The sequence below is a fragment of the Sceloporus occidentalis genome, unplaced genomic scaffold (genome assembly GCF_023333645.1).
Source record: "Sceloporus occidentalis isolate IW3139 unplaced genomic scaffold, rSceOcc1.0.p SCAF_425, whole genome shotgun sequence".
Lineage (NCBI taxonomy): Eukaryota > Metazoa > Chordata > Lepidosauria > Squamata > Phrynosomatidae > Sceloporus > Sceloporus occidentalis.
The window spans coordinates 172,686-199,000 of NW_028317405.1; the positions used below are offsets into that span (position 1 = coordinate 172,686).

The following is a 26,315-nucleotide window of genomic DNA, read 5'->3' on the forward strand; positions in this document are numbered from 1 at the left end:
TACCTTGAGAGAAGAGCTTGGTCGTTTTACTTTGAACGCTTTAAAGTATTGGAGCAGATGTTAGAGCTGCCCAGGGCTAACCGGTGTGCACGATGAGCGTGTGAGAAAGTTCTCTTTTTGCTTGTAAGCAGATAAGTATCCTCCGAGTATCGCTGACAGCCTCGCTTGCCTCATCCATCTGCGTGTAAGCGCCCAAGACTTTCTTATTTATTTACATTCCTGCGACTTGAGTCTGGTCTGCTGTAGTGGAGGAGTACGATCTTGTTAGTTTCTAGAGCGAGTCTCTTACGGAAGAGCTCATCGTAACGATTTCATCGGCTCTGAAATACAGCAAAGACTCGAGGGCTCCAGCCGTCAATTTCCAGCCGGCAAATAACGTTCTTTTAACGAGGAACAATCTCAAATACATATTAGTCATCTGAGGTTTTTCTTTTCTTCGTTCATTAAATCATGTCTATGTGTCTTCATCCATTAGCAACAATCACAAGCTCTTCTGAAAATGATGACCGCAGCGGATCCAGCTTGGAATGGTGTAAGGATGGCAGTTTAAGGGCCGGAAGCCATCAGGGGATGATTCACGAGAGGAGGATAGATAATTGCTCGCCCGTGTTGGAGGAAGAATCCTGTGGCACCATGGACAACTTGCCAAAAAGCGACTCACCTGGTGGAGAAGGACCAATTTCATACACACAAAGCTCCAGCTCGTTGATGTTGCAGAGACCCAACTCTGTGGCAGGTAAAGGCTTAATCAAAGTAAAATGTTTCTTTTTCGTTTTGGGCGCATGTTGTAAGTGTAGCTGAACGTTGTGGAACATTTGGGAAGTTGTAAATTAATAGATCCCTTTGGTATTATTGCCGTCACTTTTACTTGTGCTGAATTTAATGGGTTTTTTTTGTCCCTTCCGTGACGGCTCTTATCTCCTGATCACTAGAAAGCCATATGTTGAAATCCTCTGAATATTCCATCAGTTGACCAAAGTTTGGGAATCTTGGGAGGAATCCTGTTATTGTCTGCTGAGTGATCTAATAAAGCCATCCAAAAACTAAGATTGAAAAGCTAATACATGGGAAAGGAAGGTTATCGAGAATTAGATCAGGTCTGCAGCAAGCTTTGCGTAGTGCGATAAAGGGGGCTGCCATCTTTAAAGGTCTTCTTATGTAGCAGGCTGGCTTGGGGGTTGTCTCTTTGATATTGCAGGGGAATTGGACATTATTCAGATGACAATGTGGCAGAGTTTTGGAGTTTTTACACAGAAAGATCTGTTCCTAAAATATCATTCTAGAAGCAGGCGCCCAGCAGTTAGCTCTGTGCTTTATATCAGGCCGATATAACTGATAATTACTGGTACTGGTAATTACTGGTGTTGACGGGACAGAATAGAGGCACACCCTGCTCATGAAAAGCCAGGGGTTAGAATGGATAAAGCCTGGCGTCCCAGTCTGGTCTGAAATGTTCTTTTAGAAGGAAGAACGGAATGTAGAATTCTTGCTAGGATGCTGCAGATATAAATAAACATGAAGATAACATAAAATACCAACAAAAAAAAGAATTCTTTAACTGGACCCCTTAATGGTGACCCCTTAGTGTTTGATTTGTATAGCAGTGTTTGTGTGATGGCCCATCTTGTGTGCTTAAGGCTGTCTTGTGACAGAGGGGGAAATGCACATTTTAAACCGTATTAATTGTGCGGCATTCCTTCGGGATGAGCCGTCGCTGGGATTCGGTGGCTTCTGAAGGAGAGGGCCTGATATACTAGGAATTGAGTAGGTGTGTGTCTGCCCTGTTTGCTCTCTCTGCTTCATGCTGACTTAAACAGGCCCGTCACTAAATTACCGAGCAGTTTGTGTAAAGGGAGGAGAGCCGATCGAGGGGTTTGAACCACATATCAAGGAAAGAGTCTGAATAATATAGGTGGAGACCTAGTTGTTTCTGAAAGTCTTCTTGCTTTGACAAGCTTGTTGACCCACTTTATCCCGAAGGATGGCGAGGAATTATCAGTCATATGAATGTATTCTTTGTTTTATGGAAACAAAGTGTATGTTTCAACGCGTATTCCAGTACAGGGCAGGCAGGGTGAGTGCAGAACATATATGGGAACATATATTTCTAGAATACGGCATGTTAACGGGGATCAGGAGATGTAATACGCTTCTGCAGTTAACATCACTTAAGATTGTTATCCGAGTCTTGACAAATGTTGACATGCATGGAGGCTGCGGGGCATTGCAAGGTGTTAGAGAAGATCTATCACTTTCACAAATCCTATCTTTTACAGTTCAGCAGACTTTTTAAACCCATGGAATGGCAGCTGCAGGTTAAACAGCACTGTGTGTGTATCAGAAGCTTTCTGTTCTCAGGTTCGCATCATTATTCCAACTGTCTGGTGGAATAAGGCTGGGTCTGGCAGCGATGGGGGGCATAAAGTCCACGCATGTCATGGCAAAGAAAATAAATTGTGTTCCCTTTCATAGCGTCTGCTGATGAACTCATCTTGCCCCTATTTATTAAATCAAAGAATCCAACGTTGCCCACAACAGTCATAAAGGCTGTGAGCAGTATGGTTTCCAAAATATTCAAGTAAAGGGTATTACCTGGAATATTATTTCCATCATAAAAAGTATAATTTAAACAAGTAAATGCTACACTGAATAGTCAACACCAAAGACACCATTCTGATGTCATCATCAGAATTTTAATTAATAATAACAGAAAAGGCTCCATCAGCCAGTGTTAGAAGACCACTACTCCGGCCAGAACACCTAAGGACAGTATTGAAGTCAAGGTCTTGATGCTCTTGGAAAGAAAGTCTACTAGTCTTTAAGTGCAAAAGGTAGATCTGCTGTCACTTCACCTGGAAGTACTTCATCTGGCCTCGGCTTCTGTTGGTTCTTTCACTTGTACTCAGCTGATACATTTATTTATTTAGTTTGCCCCAAAATAAATTGACGGATGTAGCCGGTCTCCTCGAGTACATGGGAATGCTGATGTTAAGAGCATCTGTGGGTGGGAAGCCGGCCAGAGAATGCTTGGATAATTGATTGTTATCACTTTTGATTTATCCAGTCGAGAAGCCAGAGGCCACCCAGTGTTAGGGAAACGAGGGGAACGGAAGATTGATATGAAAACCAGGAATATTCCAGCGAGTTTACGTTGGAAGCCACTCGATAAGACAGCGGTATATTGGCCAGGAAAGCTTAAGCGGAATACTGCAGTTGAATGGAGTCTTCAGTATTTACGTTGGGTTCTCCATTGTAATCGCTGCTGGTGTGTAATATCATGACAAGGAATCGGGCCGCTTCATATAACTTCACAAGCAGGGCTCGGATCCAGGATTTTTGATGGACTTTTGCTTAATTCTCCACCTTTACCTTTACCTCTTCCTGATGTAAAGTATAGTTAGAGTATAGTCTTCTCTAATTAATTACAGAAAGTCCGAATATGTCTAGCGTTTGTGGGCTTAATGCTACCCCGATTGGTTCTGGTTCTGTATGGTGGCCTGCTTGGTACATCTTTGGGCGCCTTTATGTTATGTTTACCCTTTGTATTTTTAATAATATAGAGCTGCCAAAAGTGATTTTTCTATTTACTTTTTATTTATAAAATATAGCATTATGATCTCCATCTGTGTTATGTGTGGATGCCAACAATTATTTTACCATGTCAAAAATTACACTCATTCGCTGGAAGGCCTTGTTGCGATAGCAGCAGAAAATTCTACTTTTGTGTTAATATGTTCAGGGTCAAATGCAATGTGATTAACTTTGCCTAGCATGCTGGAGCGGTATTCTTTTAATGTTTTGTGAGTGTGAGCTTAACACCTGCAGTTGTAGAAAGATACAAAAACTCACACAAAGGCTTCTGATGAAGAGTAACTTGACTCAGCCTTTAAGTATATAATTTTCCTTTAATAGAGCGGAGTGCATAGATTAATCACACCCAATGTTGGTTTCACGTAAGGGAAATGCAGTTTTGTCCGTGCCTGTGCGAGGTTTGCAGAAACCACACGTTTATATATTGCACAGAAAGGAAATATCGTTGTTCTTGCAGCAACAAGCTCAACAAAACTGGAAGACTTAAGCTATCTGGATGTGCAGAGAAATGCCCCGTTGCGGACTTCGATCAGGATGCCGTGGCATAATACCGCAGGGACACGAATGCAACAGGACATCAAAGGTAAATCCAGCTATTCAATAAACCGGGGTTCTATTTACAATCAAAAGAGAAAAAAAACTTCAACCAAGTCCAACATTGTTTATATAGAGTAATCGACTAGAGTCTATTCAACGTAATGCTGTATATATATATATATATGTGTGTGTGTGTGTGTGTGTGTGTGTATATATATGTGTGTGTGTATATATATATATATATATATATATATATATATATATATATATGTGTGTGTGTGTGTATATATATGTGTGTGTGTGTGTGTGTATATATATATATATATATATATATATATATATATATATATATATATATATATATATATATATAAATGTTTGCCAAGGTGGTTGGCCACCCCAGCGGCTTGACATCTTTAGATGCGGACTTATAATGCAAGTCTTAATAAATTACACTCGTAGAAATGACTTCTAGCATCAGTCTGGCTTCTTCTGCCGGCTGTTAAGCTGATTTGTCCGTTTTTACCCCCAGCCCTCTGCCCTGCTGCTTCTGATACTGATATTTTTTGCCTTGCAGCGCGGTGTATCCCCTACAAACCCCAAGACATTCTGCTGAAGCCTTTATTGTTCGAGGTGCCGAGCATAACGACCGACTCTGTGTTCGTCGGAAGAGGCTGGCTCTTTCAGGAGATCGAGGAAACGCTGAGGAGCTCCGAGCTGCTGGACAACAGGGGAGCTGTGATTGTTGGCAACGTAGGATTTGGAAAGACGGCGATAATCTCCAAACTAGTAGCACTTAGTTGCCACGGGACACGCATGAGGCAGATTGCTTCCAACAGTCCTTCCTCCTCTCCCAAGGGTACGTAGACAGACCGCTTAAAATCTTCAAGTTAGACCTTATTGCCCCCAGCGTATTTTCTTCCAAAGCAAAAAAATGTGTATCGCTGTGCATGCGCACTCACACGCGGCTGCTGTGTCTTCACGTAAACAGGCATCGACCGCAGTCAGGAGATCCCTCTCTCCCAGACCTCGCCGCTTAGTCTCACCATGTCCAACACCATGAAGACCTCCAGCTGCCGTGGAAGCCCTCAGCATCAAAAGCTTATGGACGATTCCCTAAAGCATCTTGCTTCAAAGGTAAAAGGACACCATTTGTAACAAACAGGAGCTCAAAGTTAATGTTCTTGCTGCCCTAGGTTACTTTGTGGTCGCCCGGTGTTGATGCCAATGCGCATGATCCCTGTAATTAGTGACCAGGTGACATACAAAGGCTGCTATTGGTCCTCGGCACATGGAACCCGCAGGAGCCTTCACTCCTCCTTACACCACGCTAGGCTTTAAAGCCATGAAGGTGTGATGGGATTAACACGTAACTATTTATTGCAAAAGAGGTATTTTACAGTGAATTGCATGTTCCGTTTGCCATTTTTCGCATGCGATTTAATAACATTGGCGCAGGATCCCCAAGGACCCCAGAATTTGGCTGGTTTAGGATTACAGGATCAGCCCCTTGTGCCCAAGTGGTGCTTGTATTAGATCGTTGTTGTTAGTCTTTACAGTGTTTAAACATGAGCTTCATCAATAAACCATAATGATGGAAAGAATAAACATGTCAAGTGCACTTAACAGTGACTTAACCCTTCATGGTACACATCAGCGGAAGCCTGCCAACATCTTGCAGTTTTACTTTGAGGTTGGTCTTTCTGCTGCGTTTTAGGCAAAAAAAATAGAAAATGTGGATTTTTCACCCTCTTGATGCTCGTTGTGTACAGGTTGTTGCGTATCATTACTGTCAAGCGGACAACACATACACGTGCCTGGTCCCGGAGTTTGTACACAGCATTGCGGCTCTTCTTTGTCGGTCACAACTGCTGGCGTCCTACAGAGAACTTCTGATTAGAGAACCGCACCTGCAGAGCATGCTCAGCCTGCGATCCTGCGTCCAGGACCCCGTGTCAGCCTTCCGAAGGGGAGTCCTGGAACCGTTAGTAAGCCTTCGACGAGGTAACAAATCCCCTTTTACGCAGTTATTTTATACTTCATCGTAAGAAAAGAAAATTACGTTTTGTTTGTGGTTAATGCGTTTAATTTCCTAAAATCCAAAAAATAGTCCCTGCTGGTGTACAGTTTGGATCCCTAGAATCAGAGTTTCTTTGCTATGGTACCTCTTTATGGAATGTATTTTCTCAGATTGTTGCCGGATTTTGCCCTTTAAAGTTTATTGTAACATTATGGAGAATTCTGTAGTTCTCTAAAAGAAAAGCCAAATCAGGGGAGTTAGTTAGTTTTCCAGGTTTTATGGGTGATAACAATAGAAATGTATTTGCTCTGCAGACGTTATCTTGCAAGCTGTAAGTCCCGGATTTATTGTGGAAGAAAACATTGCCCAATCGCGTGACATTTTCCTGTGTTTATTATTTGAATCTCAGAAAGAAAAATCCCAGAGGATGAATTCATCATTTTGGTTGATGGCTTAAATGAGGCTGAATTTCATAAACCTGACTATGGGGACACAATAGCTTCTTTTATAGCTAAAGTGATTTGCTCTTTTCCTCCTTGGATAAAACTCATTATGACAGTGCGGACAAATTTTCAGGTAATATAACATATATTTTATTTTTTTTATTATTATTATTATTTTATTATTTTTTATGTTATTTTTTTCTTTAACCTGTAAATTGCTTATTAAGCCCAGATTCTTTGGCGAAAGAGGTCATATAAACACTTTTATAGTTTCCAGACTGAATCATGTGTCAAAGTGTTGCTTGTTGAAACATGTTTAACATAAGCTCCTTTGAATGGAAGCGTGGGAATTAACACAGAACTTGTTTCACGCCTTTATGTTAAAAAAGGAAAGCTTTATTTATTATTTCAATGTTTTAGTATACATTGAGTTTTAATCGTACAACTCAAATCGGTGACGGTGACCACTTTTTAACAAAGCTTTCTGTGACTGCGCAGTGTGGAAGCTTCTGTGAATGTCATCGACGGATCCTAACAACTCCGAAACGCCAAACTGCGGTAGAATCGAAGGGAAAAATAATCTTAGCCTAGTTGAAGGGTAATTGTCGCAGGCTTGTCTTAAAACCAAAGGAAAAAGGGCAGCTGAGCGAAATCCAGGTGTACAGAGAGAGATTGCTAAGGGTGTCGGAATTCCGGTGGTCATCTTTCTCCTACAAGAAAATGACATTGAATACAAGAATTTTAAAACCCAAAGATTTCAGCCTGCTGGTTTGTGGCGTCATGTGGATGAGAAGTAGAAGCCATTAGAATAGTTTACCCTGCCTGTCATTGTAAAGCCCGTGGTCCGGCAGCTTGTCTGGGTTATTCTTATCCCGGTAATTCTGCGTTACTCGCCCAAATACCTCCAACTCGTTCTGGATCCCAGGGAACACATTACTTCTCGTTTGCCTGCCAGGCAATTTAGTAAATGCAGTTCAGGGAACGGAAAACCGTCAAAGAGGGTAATCCTAAACTGTTCTATAACACGGCTGTCCTGTAGATTAATATTTCACGTAGAAAAGCTGCGGATTAAAAATAACGCTTTTTTTTTTTATTAAATCGCAGGAAATAACAAGTTCACTGCCCTGGTCCAAGATTTCCTTGGATGATTTTCCAGAGAACAAAGAAATCTACGACGACCTCAGCGCCTATATCCAATACCGACAAAGCACAAGCCAGGAAATTGTGAACAATATATCTTTAAATGGAAAAGCAGACGCGGGGACCATCGGCAAACTGGCCGACCATCTGGTGACGCGGAGCCAGGGTTCCTATCTCTACCTGAAACTGACTCTCGACCTTTTCGAGAGGGGCCATTTAGTCATCAAGAGCTCCAGCTATAAAGTTGTGCCTGTTTCTTTATCCGAGCTGTACTTGCTTCAGTGCAACATGAAATTCATGACTAATTCCGCCTTTGAGAAAGCGCTTCCCATTTTGAATTTGGCCCTGGCTTCCCTGCATCCCATGACTGATGAGCAAATTTTCCAAGCCATTAATGCCGGCAATGTTTATCCGGAGCTTGCCTGGAAAGACTTTCAGCAGCGAATGGATGTCCTCTCCAGCTTCTTAATCAAACGGAGGGACAAGACGCGCATGTTTTGCCACCCGTCATTTAGGGAATGGCTTGTGTGGAGAGCCGACGGGGAAAGTGCACAGTTCTTATGCGAACCGCGGTAAGAGAAGGACATTCGACGTTCTTTATAAACCAAGTTCTTGTCTCCATTACGTCCTAAATGTTATAAATGAGAAAAAAGGAAGCAAATATAGCTTTATTCTGCAGAAACACCATTCAGAATGTGTGCATATTGCTTGCAAGTTGAATTTCTGTATACATACTGAATTTATTGTACATCTCCTCCAGGGTAAAGTGCTAAGTACACCTGCTCTACAAAATGAACATGTTTTCCTTAGAGTATAAGCTACAGTATGTGTGAAAGAGCTGCACTCCTCCCCCTCCATGACCATGCATTGTAGGTCTGTTTTAAGCATGGTTTGTAGTACAGTGACCTGCTGGGATCTCCGTGAATCCAGCGTCCGTCCCGTAGCATTAGGAATGTACTCCATGCCTGATGCGGAGGACCCGGTGGATGAACGATGCCCTCACCTTCTGCTACTTCCTTCTTTGGGTTTAAGGTCACACTTTGAGCTTTTGGTCCATTGTATTTTTATTAGTAGTGACTTTAAGTTCTTCCTCTTCTCCCGGCTAGTTTCAGATGCTTCCTACTGCAGATGTCACAGTTTTCTAGCTACTCTGGGAAACTTTTGTAACTATGACATCAGCTTCCATATCATCTGGAGGATGGTGATGTCACAGCTTCCTACGGAATAAACTTTGGCAACCAATCTAGGTTATATCTCTGAGGGTTTATGGGGATTTAAATAATGCAGATCCACAAGGAGATTAAAAAAAAATTCCTGCGGCTCAAACGCACACATCTGAGCTTTGTTATCCCTTCAGTTCTAGTTATTTATTTTTTGCTGTTTGTATCATCACAGTATTCTCATTTATGGAGCAGAAAAGTAACTTCAAGGAGCCCTGTAATGTTTTTAATGAGAAACAAGGTAAATACACAACAATCTAATCAATCTGTAACCTTTAACTCAAACTTGAGTATGAGGTGGAGAATCAACATAGCAGCTTTTCCAGGAGGTGGGAGACAGAGCTGTCAAGGCTCAGCCGCCCTGTAGGGTCCATAACTGCCCCGCTTAGCTTAGGTAGGGACAATGTGACAATGTGATTTTTAGTATATCATTACCCCTGTGAAGGTGGCAGGTAGTGGAGGACATAATAAGGAATAAAAGTAAAAGAAACTTTTTTGTGTGTCGTAGCTTTCATTCTCTTAGCTCCGGCAAAAGTGTTCTTAACATCCATTCTCCCCTCTTTTACAAACCCCCTGCTATGCTTTTATTCTTTATAACATCGAGTCTTTTTCTTCCCATTTAGAAGTGGCCATGCACTTTTGGCCTTTATGTTCTCTCGACAAGAAGGGAAGTTAAATCGTCAGCAAACAATGGAGCTTGGACACCATATCCTTAAAGCCCACATATTCAAGGTACGGTGTTTCCTGAAAATGAAATCCCTTTTGGGTAAAACGTTTAGCCGATTTGGTCTTTTCTTCCGTTCAGTTTGAAATGAAACTCTGTAGGGAACAGCTAGGATGAGACGGATGTCCTATTGTGCGTCATATGCACCTTGACACCTAAATATTGTTAGCCGTGTGAATGTACAGCATTAAGAATCAGCCATATGTTCTGACGGTATTCCAAGTGGACATCGATCGAGAGATGTCTTCATGTTATTCACAACCTGTTCCTTTAACTGTACCCGGCTGATGCCATGATGCACGTCATGATGTCACTTAATGGTCAATGTCTCAATTACAATGTTCACTCACAAGATTGCTATGTAATGTTTCCGTATTAAATGTGTAATTTGTTTACATGTTGAATGCCAATCCTGTAGACACAGACATTTAATGGATTGCTAAAAATAATTCCACCCCAAAAGGAAATGCTGCATTCCCGCCGTCAGCTGTCTGGCCAATCGGTGTTTGCAAACCCATCAGATTGATTTAGAACCCATATGTGTTACATTTACAGGACAAAATCAATACAATGTATTAAGCGTGTGTTTAATCGTGTCTTTCAGGGTCTCAGTAAGAAGAGCGGCGTCTCCTCCAGTACTTTGCAAGCCCTGTGGGTGGGATATAGCACTGATGGATTGTCGGCGGCCCTCTCTTCCCTGAGGAATTTGTACACCCCGAATGTCAAGGTATTGAAAGCTCTTTGAAATATGCTGGCCGGGCACTTTTCGAAGAAGGTATTTAGAAAATGCCCGGAGTGAATTTCCGCTCCAGTTGGTGAAACGGAGCAACAAAGACCTGGCTGGCAGTCTGGATGCTCCCCGTCCCTTCTGCTCTTTGGATGGTAGTCAACTGAGGAAACAGTGGGGATGTTCATCGGGATTAAACAATACCCCTGTACATCACTCGAGACGTTACATCAGCAGAACCTGTATAACTTCACTCCGCGTGACTGAGCCTCCAGGGGAGATTTATTTTATATCGATCCATACTTTTGTGACATCCTGGTAGCCTCAACTAAGAGACATTCAGGATTAGGAATTAAGGTCACTTCTGGGGTTATATTCTGAACAAGTAGCAAGCAGTGGAAACGTCAAGCTCATTGCTCCATTTTAAACCCCTTTGCACAGAACCCTGTTATATTCAATGCCATAGAGCGAGCATGGCTGGGGTATTTTATTATTACTCTTACGTGAGCACTTCGTAGCATATATATATATCTGTTTAGCCCTTGCCTTATTAATATGACTGTCCCTTTAACTTAGTACTGAAAGACAAATGGCCATTAAAGGGCTAGTAAAGTTTTCTATGGGATAGTTTACTTTCCAGAATGCAACATAATTTTCCTTCCGCTTCATCTATTTTGATGAAACCCAGGGTGCTGAATATTCCTCGGTAGGGCACTCGGCTGGTAAAATCCACGCGCCTTCCATGACATGCCTCGTTGGTAGGAGCTTTCATTACATTCAGAGGCCTGTTTTATGAGCCAAGCCGGTTTATAATGAAGCCGTCTCTCTAGATTTCTAATAACAAAGCTTGTATGGATTCGGTAGAACCAGTCTGTTCTTTTTCGACAAGCTGCACCTAATCTGTTGCTTTATTGTTCCTTTAAATGAACCAAAGTGCTTTGTATTGTTAGCAGTTCTTGTTTGTGTTGTGTTTTCCTTCCTTGTTCGCTCGCTGAGGGTGTGTAAGCAGTTTGTACAGCACATAATGGCCAATCGGAAGGGAATGTTAAATCCTTTTCCTTTTTGTCCCATTTCAATGTCAACTTTTTTGTCTTTTCTTTCAACACCTTCTCCCTGAATCTCACGCTCCTCCGTGTCCTGAACCGTTTATCTCATAACCCATTCCCTTTTATCTGCCAAAACCCAGAATTTCACAATTCCGATAATACAGGGTTATGGTTACGAGGGATCCCTCCAACTGTGTGTTAATTGCAGTGTTTTGACGGGCCTGCGTTCACTATAAGTTCATCGGTTGTTACGAGCGACAATCGTATTAGCGACAGATGAAACCTTAAGCTGATTTCATTCAACCAAACAGCCCAAGCCATGAAGATTTAAGAGATCAAATTGTTCTTTTTATCATTTTCATCGTGTTTTAGCTCATCCAGATCACAAAACGTACAAATATTCTTTGTGCTTTACCAAAAACATGTGTTTCTCAATGCTTTGTGGGTGCAGTTAATTTCATTTTGCCCGTTTGAGGATGTCAGAAATGGAATTCCTGTCCAGTGTTACAACCGTTGCTACGTTTATGTAGATGGACATCGGTCACGTGTTATGTTCATACCTGGGCTACCCGGAGCTCTTCTGCGTTGTGGTGCTCACCATCCATGGTGGTGGGGCTAGCCATGCCTGTTGCGTGTGAGCAAGGGGCAGGGCTAGCTCCAGACAGCCTTAAGTGGGCAGGGAGTAGGAGGGGAAGTGGGTGTGGCCAAACACCCCCACCACCCCCCGCCCGGAGAGTTCCCAGGTATTGGTTATGTTAGGAGAGCCACATTAAGAGGCCATTAATATAGATTTAAGTGCATTGATGCCTGGAGTCGCTGAACCCAAAATCAGGCCCATTTCTCCTAATCAACAAAGGGGACCCCTGCTGTCTAAACCAAATCTTCAGAGAATGGGATTTGCAGCAACCCCCCCCCCGCTAGCCCCCACATCACTGACAAACTTTTAAGCGGCGCGCTGGCCGGGGTGTCCGCTGCCTTTAAAATCGTTGGCTGTATGAAAGTATTCTTCTGCAGTCTTCGTTTCGCTGGATGTCGGGTAGACTTGCGGAGAGAAATTGGCTTCTTCTGGATAAAAGCTTGAGAACGTTTAGTTGGAAAAGGCTGGGTATAAGTTATGTGCCTTGCGGAACAGTTATTGCATTGGCATGGAAATGTCTTTTTAGTATATTCTCGCATATCGTGCTTCGCATTCCTTCGTAGTGTCTGGCAAACCTTACAGAAATGTTACCCCATGAATTCATGGAAAACACATTTTTCTTCTCAACACCTTATCGTCTGGTTCGTTGTGTTGATGTAATTCATCTAATGGTTTTGTACTTTATGAGAATATAATCCCATCTTTTAAAACTAACCAAAGGCTCCGTTACGCTGACAACCGTTACACGATGGGCGTCCTCGTTTCCTTCGCACATAACACCAAACGGTCGCGTTACTGTAAGGTTCTGATCCTTGGAAATATGTATTAATAGAAAAGATAGAAAACTATCTTTACTCTAATCCTAGAAGGCATTTATGGTAACATTTTTCACGCTGGAAGAAGTTGTAAAGGCAGCGGACATTGAGACCCAAGTAAGAGGCCCCAGAGCGACATCTCAGATAATGTGTCGTAAGAATTTAATCTCAGTCGTGTAACTTGTATTACTTTGTTACTATGTTTCCAGGTCAGCCGCCTTCTCATCTCAGCCGGAGCAAATGTTAACTACAGGACCGAAGTTTTAAACAACGCCCCGATACAATGCGCCCAGGCCCACCTCGGGCACGAAGAGATGGTCAACCTCTTGCTGGAATTTGGGGCGTCTGTTGACGGGGTGTCGGAAGGCGGCATGACCCCTCTTTGCTTCGCAGCCGCTGCGGGTCACATGAACATTGTATTGCTTCTGTGCAAAAAAGGAGCAAAGGTAAAGAAATACTGTAGATTAGGGCCATAAATAGAGCAACGGGACAGTTTGTGGCTTCAGAAAGTAACCAAACATTCAGAAAAGGCATGTGATTTAATCTGAGATAAAGGACATTTGATGGAGTGTGAAGTTTCGTAAGCTTTTTTAAATGCGGTTTTCACCCCCCCCCCAATATAAGTGCTAGAATGATATATATATTTTAGCTTTTTATAAATATATGGAAACTTTAATGAAAAGTTTATAAATGGAGTACTATATAATGCTGGGCTCCCTTGATGTCCACAGCTTGGCCTGTGATGAATCCAGACTGCGATCACGTGTGGCCTGTGGCCAGTTCAGCTGATATGGAGGAACATGACAGTTTAACTTGATTTGGGCATTTACTTTACTTTGGGCATACTTGAAGTATAATCCTCGTGTTTTATTGCAGGTCGACCACGTAGATAAAAAAGGACAGAGCCCCTTGGTGCACAGCGCTCTGAGAGGACATTGTGACATCCTCAAATATTTACTGAACTGCGACTGGACGGCGTCTAAACCGCAGCAAAGCCACGTGCAAAAAAGCCACGCAATGCAGCAGGCGCTCACCGCTGCAGCCAGCATGGGCCACACGGAGGTAATTCATCTTTCCTTTTTCATATATATATATATATATATATATATATATATATATATATATATATATATATATATATATACATACACACAAATGTCCTTGTTTTTGGAAAGAAATGTAATTTTTGTCTGTTACGATAATGGATCAGAAATCCAGCGCAGACGGGGTTAATGTTGTAAATGACTATTGTAGCTAGAAACGGCTGATTTTTTATGGAATCTCTTCATAGGCGTACAGAGGCCCCTTATCACTCCCATCACTCCTGTGTTCCAATGGCCCTTTATCACTCCCATCACTCCTGTGTTCCAATGGCCCTTTATCACTCCCATCACTCCTGTGTTCCAATGGCCCTTTATCACTCCCATCACTCCTGTGTTCCAATGGCCCTTTATCACTCCCATCACTCCTGTGATTTAAGTTTAAAAGCCTAAAAAAAAAGCGAAAAATGTCGTTCTGTAAAAACAGCTCAGTGACCCCAAACTTTTGAACAGTAGCCTTTGGATATATAAATACAATATTGTATCCCTTTCGTTTTTCCCTCTTCGGATTTTCAATGGGGGTTATATGACAAGTTGCTTTTGAAATAATAAAACAAGTGTATTGATAACGCTCCAAGGAGGGTATTATGAACAGATACCCCCAGCTGGGTGGAGAGATTCTTATTTAGCAATTAGTGCCTCGTTCTCGAGGAATTATGACTTAATTACAGCCCAGTGCGCTCCAGATCATTCCCCGCTGAGAGGAAGATAAAGGTAGTTACTGCACAAGAATAATCGCTCCATTCCTCAATGGTTTTTTCACTGAGCAGTCGAGGAGCCATTAGCGGACAGGCTCATATTTCAGAAACCAGAGACTAAAGCTTTATGGAGCCGTTCGTTCAGATAAGACTTCCACGCCATCTGATATATCGGAGGCTTCAGTATAACACAATACGCAGCACCGCATGGTCGTAAAAGCAGCCGCAGAGGAACATCGTAACATTAGAAGCTGCCTGATGTCACCTAACCACCCGCTCTGCAAATACTGCCAGATTTCTCTCTAGAACTCACCCATTTTATAGCAATTTTAGGGGTTTATTCACTAACGTGTGAGTTTCTAGTGTAAACTCCCTGAATCCACTATACATTATACCCCTGCGCATTTCTCCTTTGAGAAGGTCTGAGCTGGCCCTACATAAGCCATAGATAATTAATGGGCTCACAGATTAAAGTATATATCATACGTGGCCAACCCAGCCTTACTTGCAGGACAGACTCGCCTGGACCGGCCATTCAGTGAAATTTCCGAGTTCAAACTGCAAATTTTTTCCAAACTCACTATTCAGTGTAGTGAATTTACCCCTTGGACTCTTCATTCCTTTACCTGTCCTGTGCTAGCGAGGCATGGCATATTTTGCCTCCAGTGACATCATACTCATGAATATTTGATGCCGTTTCCAGATTAAAATAGGAAGTATGGAGGGGAGGGGGCACCTTCCAGATGCGATTGTGCAGAAGATTTAAAAGCCAGACAGAGAGAATGAGCTCACAAACTTTAAAAAGGAATCGTAAAAGCTTGGATTTTCTTTCTGTGGCACGGCGTCAAGAGACGGATTTTATTGGGAAGTCTGCCTGCCCCTCCTTCCCTGCGTTCACTACACACATCTGCTGGACTGTGTGCCCCGTGACATGGTTCAGTCTCTTATTTCACCCCGAATGCTGCTTTACATGTGCAGAACGCAGGTTTGTCGAAAAAGCCTTTCCAAACATTAAGGATACCTTGACCCATAGATTAAGATGTATAGTAATACGTTACTTGCACTAGATGGACTATTTTTGGATGATGGGTCTGAGATTGCGCTGGTGTGACAGTGGACAAAGTAAGAATAGATGCCATACCTCCCGAGTGCCCAGATTTTTGTAGGACAGTCACATTTTTTGGCCACTACTCTACTGTCATGTGTTTGCGGGCAGTGAGGATCATGGGCTAGTTGGGAGGATCCGCTGATGTCCCTGGCCGGCCCCGGGAGCTGTAAAATCAGCGGAGGTCGGTGCTATTGCGGCTCAGACCCCCATTGAATCTCCCATGAGACCACCTCGCGGCTCTCTGAAGCTGACTCTTGGGAATGGTGGGCGGGTCTTCTCATTTTGACCGCACCTATTCATATGTCTGGCCACACCCCCCTGCTTCTAGCTTCACGCCCCCTCACAGGTGTCCCGGAAATGTTGGGGGTATTAGATGGAACGCGACCCCCACTCAGGGAGGGCAGACAGCTCAGTAAAGGGGCTTTGTGAGTTTTTGTAGTTATTTCTCCTACAGCTCAGTTTTACCCCAAGTAAGAAAATAAAATTCAAACCAGCTTCTAGATTTTAAATTGAAAACACTTCTGAATTCTTTAACTCCGAACAACAAACAAGCGCACCCGGTTTCCATTTATCTGTCATAAATAAAGCGACTGCCGGGGGACGTGTATTATATATTATTACGGAAACAACTCTGCGGCAGTGGACTCAAGTGAACTTGGGATGGAGTGGATGCGGCTCTGGGCTGTAGTCGGTACATTGTATTTAGGGCTCGGCGGTAACCCGGGGTTACGGGATACTTTGCAGCGATTTATACTGCGGCCTGAAGCTTTCAGGGTTCCCATTGATATAGAACGTCATGCCCCGTCCCCTGCAATATATATATCTTCGCTGAACTACAAAACCAATTTCTCTGAGACGACTTTTAGTCTCTGATGTAGAGTCATGAGAGTTGTAGTCTAGTTAAGAATAGCATCTAACGGGCAGTCTGCAGTCACTCTACTATAAATAATAAAAAGAATCAGTTTGAGAAGATTAGGTGTAAGGGTGGTCTTGGCGTTCACAGCCCTCTGGTACCCGCAGTGTTAAATTTCCATTCTATGGGGTGGGGCTGCTAGAAATACCCCCCCGGCATGTCACAAAATGGTTAAATCAACTTGATTTTACATTTAAACTTTGAGTGATCTCTCTGTGTTTTGCTCAATAAGTGTAAATAGTCATTACGTGACGTTTCTATGGGTTTTTTAGGTGGTGGAATGTCTTCTTAACCATGAGAAAGATTACCCCGTGGATATTAATGAAAACGACACGCTTTGGGGAGAAACAGGTACAGTGATTCCTCGTATGCTTTATCACATATGTTGGTGACATGTAGTTATGATGTATGCATTGTACAGGGTCAGCTCAGCCCTTCTTGCAGGAGAAGCTCACCGGAGTTTGGCCTTCATCATACATAGTGATGGAAACCTAGAATTTAACATCCGATAAGGACCATTTCGACTCAGTGTGCCGGCCAGTCGTTGGCCTCGTCTTATATTCAGGAGCCATATGTCTGTCCCATGCATGTTTAAACCCCTCTCTGTATTGACTTCTACCACTTCTGATGGCAGGCTGTTCTATTTATCCACCACCCTCTCAGGTCCTTACATTACATCTAAATCACTGACCCACGACCTCCTGTTTTAGCGTTTCTCTGGTGTTGGGGAACTCTTAGAAACTCCCTTTTTTCCATAAACAGCCTTATTTTTCTGCAAACTGCAGCTTCCCGATAGTAGAAAAAAGTACATCCTGATGTAAAAAAAATGAAACAATACAGACTCCTCCATATATATATATAATTCCGCATAAATGTAGTGTGTGTTTAAATATTTAAGTGTTCGATGAATAATATCGGGGAAAGACGTGCAAATAACAGGGTCGTGGTTTATTATTATTATTTATTATTATAGTAACCCTGCAGGTTTCCTTTAACCCTTGAGAGCGCAGAATGTTGTAATCCAGGTTAGGGCGGCATCTGGACACAACTGCTCGATAATCCATGCAGCACGCGGACCGATCGCTCGCCCCGATTCTCTCATTAAAGGGCTCATTTAAAATGTTTATGGTTGAAATGAGAATGATCGGTTCTGGGAGGGGGTTGTGGGAGAGCCGGGAGAGCCGGGCCGGTTCATTAACCTATTTCCCTGATCTGGGTGTATAAATATTACCCGGTTACGTGCTGTTAGACCTGTTCTTGCATGTGTTGCTTCCATTACACGTCACATTACGTGCGCTGTGATCGAGGTCATCTTTTGACGTGTAACAAGGGCTCTTTAGAGCTTTTCTCTGGCGTAACACGACATTCTCATGCCACACCTGGAACCTTCGGCACTCGAAGCTGTGATAGCCGATGCCGGCTCACCAAAACATACTTGCAGCGAAACCTTGCGTTAGTCGATGAGCCGGAAAACCTGCAACCTCCACCCGTCGGAGAATGCAAACCGGGAACACGTTTCCATTAATAGTATTTTTGGGTGGCGTAAAACAAGGTGCCGCTCCTGTGAGAACGTTCAGCGAGAGCCCTGCTACCCGGTAAACACTCGTGATGAAGAATGCCCACGGCGGGTCTGCCTTCAGACCCTCAGCTTTCGCTTTTGCCCACTTACTATAAAGCATATGAAAGAGGGCCGCGGGATAAAGTGTCCGGTGGAGCAGGAGGAGATAACGCGGGCGTTAAAGCCTGATTTAGATCTTAGAATATGTTCTAAAGAGCTCACACTCTATCACTCTATCACAGAAGGTATCCTTGGTACAAACAACGGCTCTGCGGTCCCAGCTATTATCTGTTTTATGGTTCCAATAATATATGCAGAGGCAGCCTTAGCCAACCAGACACAAAGCTCGGCCCGTGAGCTTCCAGTCTAGATGTGTGCCCCCCTCTCTGATCGATCGCCTTCAGTATGTATCTCCTCGTGATCAGTCCCCTGGTAAAATGTCACTTGTAGCCCACGGCAGCTGTATCGCCAGATATTGGATAATGTTGGGTAACTTCACTAACTCAGTCAATCTGGTTTATCACGGACGGTTTACACGAGAGGTTTTTTGATTACCGTACGAGCCCCATAGTCATCCACCAAATGTACCCTAAAACGGTTTTATTTGTTTTCTATTAGAGTGGAAAGTTCATAGAATATATAACTTTTTTTTTAATACTAAAGCAGGGAGCAGCGCTGCACCTTCTGGCCCACAAAGGGTTAATCGCAATGCCTAAAACCTATTGAAATAATTACCCTTCTGGAAATAGAACCTCGCGTTAAGATCTGTCCCCGGGGCGATGCGTTTTTGTGTAACGCTGCCTCCTGTTGTACTAAACTTTGTGCCAAAAAAGGCAAAATAGGAAATTGCCAACTAATTGGCGGGGTCTCGTGAATGCACTCCGAGCATTTAATGCCGTTTCCCGTTTTTTCAGGACATCTGTCTTTCTATCAGTCTGGATTCCGGTTGAGCAGATTATAAAACCCGTCTGCAATATCCATCAGAGGAGATTTTGGCATCGCAGCCCCATTAATCCGTTCCCGCATTAAATCGCTTTAATAATGCGAGCAGACGGGGATGTCGTATAAAAGCGAACGCGTATTAAAGCGGCCGACCTGGTTTTATATCGCCGCGTCTCTGATCATTTTATATCGCCACGTCTCTGATCATTTTATATCGCCTCGTCTCTGATCATTTTATATCGCCTCGTCTTTGATCGTTTTATATCGCCTCGTCTTTGATCGTTTTATATCGCCGCGTCTCTGATCGTTTTAGATCGCCTCGTCTTTGATCGTTTTAGATGGCCTCGTCTTTGATCGTTTTAGATCGCCTGGTCTTTGATCGTTTTAGATCGCCTCGTCTATGATCGTTTTGTATCGCCACGTTAGAAGATGGTCGCTTTATTATGTTTGTTTTGTTAGCTTTAACCCTCATGATGAAAGTAATTTTAGTTTCTTCATCTATTTTTATTATATTTGGGTCGCTGTCATTTTTTGGGGCTAGAAACTGTCCGAATTCCCCATCTAGTTTTTGTCGTATTTGATTAAATTGTTTGTTAGCGGTTTGTCTTAGTCCGTCGGTTCTAGATCTGTCATGTCTTCTAAATGTGTTCGCTGTAAGAAACGCTGCGTTAATGACGCTATATGAATGAAAGAATAATAATAATAATTAAATAAATCCTATCTGCTCGCGTTCCCCATCTTGCTACAGTTTTAGAGACACACAGTCTTTGCCACGTTCCTTAAAGTGTCTAATCCTTAATGTACACAATGTGTTAAACTAAACAGATTTGGGGCACTCGTTTACAGACGTCCTCTTAAAATGTGACGGTAGCGGTAAGAGGCATGAATGGGGTAAATGAATGTGTCGGTGAGCTGCCATCGTTCCTGTGATCATTAAGGAGCGCGATACGTTACGAGAGGAGCGCGATACGTTACGGGAGGAGCGCGATACATTACGAGAGGAGCGCGATACGTTACGGGAGGAGCGCGATACGTTACGGGAGGAGCGCGATACGTTACGAGAGGAGCGCGATACGTTACGGGAGGAGCGCGATAGGTTACGAGAGGAGCGCGATACGTTACGAGAGGAGCGCAATACATTACGAGAGGAGCGCGATAGGTTACGAGAGGAGCGCAATACTTACGAGAGGAACGCGATACTTTACGAGAGGAACGCCATACGTTACGAGAGGAGCGCGATACGTTACGAGAGGAGCGCGATACGTTACGAGAGGAGCGCGATACGTTACGAGAAGAGCGCGATACGATACGGGAGGAGCGCGATACGTTACGGGAGGAGCGCGATACGTTACGGGAGGAGCGCGATACGTTACGAGAAGAGCGCGATACGTTACGGGAGGAGCGCGATACGTTACGGGAGGAGCGCGATACGTTACGAGAAGAGCGCGATACGTTACAAGTGGAGCACGATACGTTACGAGAGGAGCGCGATACGTTACGGGAGGAGCGCGATACATTACGAGATCCGCACTCCAAACGCCATCCTGACCAGTCCTTTAATCCGCCTGCCAGACAAAAACAGCCCCCCAAAACAGTTCCATCAGCGCTCCCTGTGAGGATTGCCGGCTCCGGGTCACTGATCGCATTAATCATTTCCTTTTGGTGGATTCTCATGTCTTCTGCGGTGTAATCATTGCTATATTTAGTTCATTAGGAATAAAAATTATATAAAAATAAATAAAAAATAAACGACCCTTTGTGGTCTGGACACGGGAGCTCGGGGAGCTATCAGTGTGCGGAGGGAACGTCATTGGCATCCAAGTGGTTAAATTGAAATAGTTTCAGCCGGGGAGTATCTGATAAGAGGTGGCTCTCGGTACAAGAATAGCCGGAATTCCTGAGCATAGCTTTGCGGTGATCCTGTTTTTTAGGAACGCTCCGGGTGAGCCGCTTTCCCCATATGGCAAACTGGATTTAGGGTGTAGCTGGCGGCCGTCACCATAATCCACGCCAAACAGCAGCCCGTGATTATCAGGAACATTCTTTCTCTTTATTGCTTTTACTTTTTTAGCTGTTTTTTCCTGGAATTAGTTTTCATTTATTTTTCTTCTAAGCAGAGCATGTTCTGTAGTTTTGATAATTTGGCCCCCGGACCCACTTTTGGATTTAACCTTGCATTCTTTATTATTAAGATTTTTTTTTAATTGTATTAATATTTTTGACAATATTAATGAGTCCCGCACTGGAAATAAGCGCTCTGTGCGATGTAAGAAGGAGAGTGAGCTGTGTGAGCTGTAATGATGATGGGAGATGGTGTGTGTGTGTATAGTGTAAGCGAGTGTGTACCTGTATCTGTGTTGTGAATGTGTGCGTTTCGTATTAGTGTACAGTGTGTGGATGTATATGGTGTTAGATTGTATGGTTTTATTGTGTGTCTGTTACACTAACACACATTCTGACGTTAGAGTGCCTGTATGCTTGTGTATGGTGTTAGCATGAGTGCGTGTGTCAGTGTATGGTGTTAGAGTGTCAGCGATGAGCCTAGGGTTAGTGGTGAGAGGGGAATAGCGGAGGAGATGAGGAGGCTGTGAGTGTCTGTGTAAGCGTATAGAGTGAGTGTATGGGTGTTTGGACGGGTGAGTATTAGGGTGAGTTTGCATGTTAATATGTGTATGTTGGTTACAGAAGGTGGGATGAAATACGGCTCCCCTAGTCTTACCTTTTCCCACCACACCAAAAAGCCAGGCCTGCGTATAGAAAGAGCACACAATGGATCCAGGAAGGTTGCAATGCTGCCTAAATCAGGGCTAATGTTTTATCCCTGATCTGAAAATGTAATCAAATTCCTAGGGGCTTTTTCTTTTAAAAACACCAATAACGTGTTTAACCCGAGCTTTTCACAGCATTGTTTATTTCTCTCATTTTCTGTGTTATCGCGTTAACCTGATTCCCAGCGCGGCCCCTCGAGTCTTATTATCGGAATCAGAGCGAGACGAACGCAGCGGTTAATGCCCCGAAGCACCCAGGGACATTTTTTAATGAGCAAATTTCCAAAAGTACACAAATAATCATTACAGGAACATAATTTAATGCAAAGCTGTAATCCTACATACACCACCCTTTCAGTGCCAGACGACTGTGTGGCCCATTGAAAAATGCCTGTTAACCCTTTGTCGTTGACAGCCAGTGGATCGCACACATGGCGGCGCGTCGTTTCTATCGCCACATTTACACGGATGTTTAAGATGCTTTCATGACGTGTTGTTTTGGTGTTTAAGGTCTCACAGCCGCAGCGGGACGCGGGAAGCTACAGGTGTGCGAGCTGCTTCTGGAGCGCGGTGCCGTCTTATCCCGTGTTAACCGGCGCGGGGTCTCCCCGTTATTCTGTGCCGTGCGACAAGGCAATTGGCAGGTATGAGTGTGGACTATATCTCTATGGGTGTTTCTGGGTATTTTACAGGAATAAATAGACTGATGTCTGTGGCTCTGAATAATGCGTATTATGTGTAATTTACCCTAAATTGGAGAGGCTGCGATCAGCGATTACTTCTATTACAGAGCCTGCTGCTTGAAGTGTGATTAGGAGAAATCTAGATTTCATTTCCAATCGCGGTGTAGCGGGATGAGAAACATTGCGGAAGGTTTAGACTGGAGGGGTTTCTGGAAAATCTGAATTTTCTGCAGTACAATTTGCGGGCAGCTGATAATCCATAAATGTTATTGTTTAGCGAGGAAAAGCACATTTTGGCACAAATTTACTCTGGAAACCCGATAGGAAGCATTTGTTATTCCCGTCCAGCAGAAATACTGTGATTTCCATGGGAGTTTTTTTATATCCCCGGATCTAATATATTCAGGTTCTGGGAGCCCCATAAAAGCCGGCCAAATAATATTTTGCACCGAGAAGGGAATGAAAGGCTCGTTTTTGCTCCTGGAAGACGTTGCCATACACATTCTAATGAGACAGTCCAGCTCATTGTGTCAGCAGAGTTCTCTCGCCCTTCCTTTTTGTCCGCTCGCCTCTTAAAGTGCTGACAGATCTGTTCACAATGCTCCATACAGCTCTGGGGACAATACACGGAGCTGTACGTAATGCTGCGAAGCTGACCGCTGGAGATGGGCGCTTGGAGCTCGGCCATCAAGACGTCCTAATGACCTCTAGAACTCTTTAAGAGCTCCAGGCCCATGATGAAGCCCATCAGCCGCTCCACCTACAGATGACGTGTTTGTGTGACGTTAAAAGTCATTGACCTAACATATATAAAACGCTAGCTCTTTCTCGGTAGTTTTTTTTGTTTGTATGCGTTTTTTCTTATACGGTTCTCTTTTGTTTTGAGGGAACGGCTGTCGGCAGGGAAGGAATTGTCATCTTATTATTCAGTCCTTCTGGGCCGGAGACAAACATGACCGTTAGCAGAACATTAGACATAGCAATACACGTACAAGCACTTAGACGTAGCAGTAGGGCGATGGCCCTGCTATGGACAGCCCTGTATATAATGTGCCCCCCGCTCTCTGCAGGTCGCCAGGTTGCTGATGCAGCACGGCTGTGATGTGAATGTGAGCGATAAGCAGGGCAGGACCCCGTTGATGGTGGCTGCGTGCGAGGGCCACTGTGGAACCGTCGAGTTCCTCCTCTCCGAGGGTGAGTAACAGATCTACACGCGTAGGATATATTTCCAGGGTCTCGTGTGGAATATATTGTATATTGGTTCCTAAGCCACATAGGGGTTATGTATGTGTAGATCAATAAAGCCATTGTGGGCCACCATTGGCATCCCTGCAGGTCAAGCATGAAGACAGCCAATACCTGATGATCAGGAGAAGTGTTATGTCTACATTTCACAATAATTTACCATCTTGTAACTTAATGCCTTGGATGTTAAGCAGCAGATAAGTTAAAGAAATATTTGAGCTGCTGAAATTATTTGACCAGGTATAGTCCCTAAACCACCCATTCTCGTATATGACATCATCATCAATCCTAGTGAATTCTGATGACTGGTAGACATGGCTATTGTCATCTCATTTGATATCAGAGACCTGTTTGTTTTTCAATTAACTCAAACGCTGTAGCTGAGGGTCACTGGATTGTAGACAGAATGGCAATCAATAAAATGTTTGTAAAGCACGATACCTGCCTGCTTGATTTCAGGTGCAGACATCGCATCTTTAGACAAGGAAGGGCTGACCGCTCTGAGCTGGGCTTGTTTAAAGGGACACAAAACAGTGGTGCAGTGTTTAGTAGAAAGAGGTTCTGCGATCGATCAGATGGATCGGAACGGCCGGACGCCTCTGGATTTGGCCGCGTTCTATGGAGATGCTGAAATTGTAAGTAACCTTTTGAACTGTATGGATGGTTAGAGCTTTGAAACGTTCCGGGTCTTTACATGATATATTAGTTTTTCCACAAAGCTTACGCAACCTCCGTGGATTGTAAAGACAGGAATTCTGCTACTGGAGTTCGTATCTAATCTTCTATTTACACGTTGTAAGGATGCCAGTACAGCAAATTCCTTCCCTAAAAGCATCTCTGGCACCGCCACGCATCCCGTTAAAGAGGAATCCCCGTTATCTGTTCAAGGCTGAGGATGATACGACTTCTGTTGTTAATAGAAGTTTATCTCCAATGCTCGCCAGCAATCGCGGCTACCGCAGAACAGAATAAAACGTTAACAAGCAGTTCTGCCGTTACAATGGCTGCCACGTGAAAAATGTATGAAGAATGCTCTGTGTTGTCCGCGTTAGATAACAGCAGATCGTGGCAAGGCATGGCGCTACTTCAGGTGGCGATGTATTTATTATATTTTTTGTATTGAGGAGGTGTAATTGATTTTTCCTGAGCCAAGTTACCTGTGCGTTTTCGAGACAGTTGCCCATGCGTTGCTATATAAATCCGGAGGATTGGTTAAGCTGAACCCCCCTGTCTGTTTAGGTTCAGTATCTGGTGGATAACGGCGCTATGATAGAGCACGTGGACTACAGCGGGATGCGCCCTTTGGATCGCGCCATCGGATGTCGAAACACGGCTGTTGTTGTAACGCTTCTCCGGAAAGGCGCCAAGTTAGGTAAAAAAAAATATTCTCAAGTGTTTATTTCGATTTGTATTTGTATTATACTTGAATATTAAATTCTGGTTAGTAGAGTTAAGACTTTTAAGGTTGTGTAATACATTTTCAATAGGTCAGCATAAAACAGTGAATATTCCTAATCTAATCTGATGGGAAGCGTGATAAAATGATCAATTTCAGCAAGGAGCAGCGAAGTCCCTATCAGACCTGATGATATGAAGTCTTATCTATTATCGCAGTATTTATCACTCGAGTGTCTTGCATATCTATCTATATATTTTACTTCTTAAACAGGGAACGCGGCTTGGGCAATGGCCACCTCCAAACCAGATATCCTGATCATTCTCCTACAGAAATTAATGGAGGAAGGGAATATATTGTACAGAGTGAGTACCCCTCAACGTTATACATTCTTATCACTGTATATGAGAGGCAACTTATTCTATAGGTACGGCATTTTGTACATTTTGCTTTATAAAGTAAAATGTATGTTTCTGCTTGCAGAAGGGGAAAATGAAAGAAGCGGCCCAGCGATACCAGTATGCGCTCCGGAAGTTTCCACGGGAAGGTTTTGGTGAAGAAATGAAAGCTTTTAACGAACTTCGCGTTTCTCTGTATTTGAATCTGTCAAGGTGTCGAAGAAAAACCAACGTGAGTCGAGAACGTTCAGTGCATTAAAAAAAGAAATGACACAAATGTTTGCGAGTCTTTAGTATTATAGAGAATATAAAGTTGCTTTTTGGTTTATATCGTATTCATTCATTCATTCATTCACAGCGCTTACCTGCTGCCCGATAAACATTATTATTTACATCAGATGCTAAACTGGAAATTGAGGTGAAATACGTCAAAATAGTCAAGGACAATTTTGACCTCAAACTCCATTTTCCTTTCAAGTTCCCTGATACCCCCCTCCCAATTATTATATTTAATTCCCTCTCTATAGGGTGCTGCCATGTTCTATAAACTAGGCAAAAGGGTATAATTTCTCATAGCGCACCTTAGAGTATAACAAGACCGTTTCC

General features: G+C 43.3%; 1 protein-coding gene across 1 annotated transcript in view; it reads left to right on the top strand.

Annotated features, from left to right (window-relative positions):
* LOC149272686 (protein TANC1-like) overlaps positions 1 to 26,315 on the top strand; it is a 50,364-nt gene that overhangs the window by 21,645 nt on the left and 2,404 nt on the right. The window contains exons 6-23 of the mRNA XM_089506817.1: positions 476 to 736; positions 4,049 to 4,174; positions 4,706 to 4,987; positions 5,120 to 5,265; positions 5,901 to 6,132; positions 6,558 to 6,724; positions 7,696 to 8,303; positions 9,575 to 9,683; positions 10,280 to 10,402; positions 13,110 to 13,346; positions 13,777 to 13,962; positions 16,992 to 17,070; positions 22,498 to 22,631; positions 23,741 to 23,864; positions 24,375 to 24,550; positions 25,155 to 25,287; positions 25,585 to 25,676; positions 25,795 to 25,941. Coding sequence (XP_089362943.1) covers positions 476 to 736; positions 4,049 to 4,174; positions 4,706 to 4,987; positions 5,120 to 5,265; positions 5,901 to 6,132; positions 6,558 to 6,724; positions 7,696 to 8,303; positions 9,575 to 9,683; positions 10,280 to 10,402; positions 13,110 to 13,346; positions 13,777 to 13,962; positions 16,992 to 17,070; positions 22,498 to 22,631; positions 23,741 to 23,864; positions 24,375 to 24,550; positions 25,155 to 25,287; positions 25,585 to 25,676; positions 25,795 to 25,941 — 3,362 coding nt within the window. The remainder of the gene's footprint in view (positions 1 to 475; positions 737 to 4,048; positions 4,175 to 4,705; positions 4,988 to 5,119; positions 5,266 to 5,900; positions 6,133 to 6,557; positions 6,725 to 7,695; positions 8,304 to 9,574; positions 9,684 to 10,279; positions 10,403 to 13,109; positions 13,347 to 13,776; positions 13,963 to 16,991; positions 17,071 to 22,497; positions 22,632 to 23,740; positions 23,865 to 24,374; positions 24,551 to 25,154; positions 25,288 to 25,584; positions 25,677 to 25,794; positions 25,942 to 26,315) is intronic.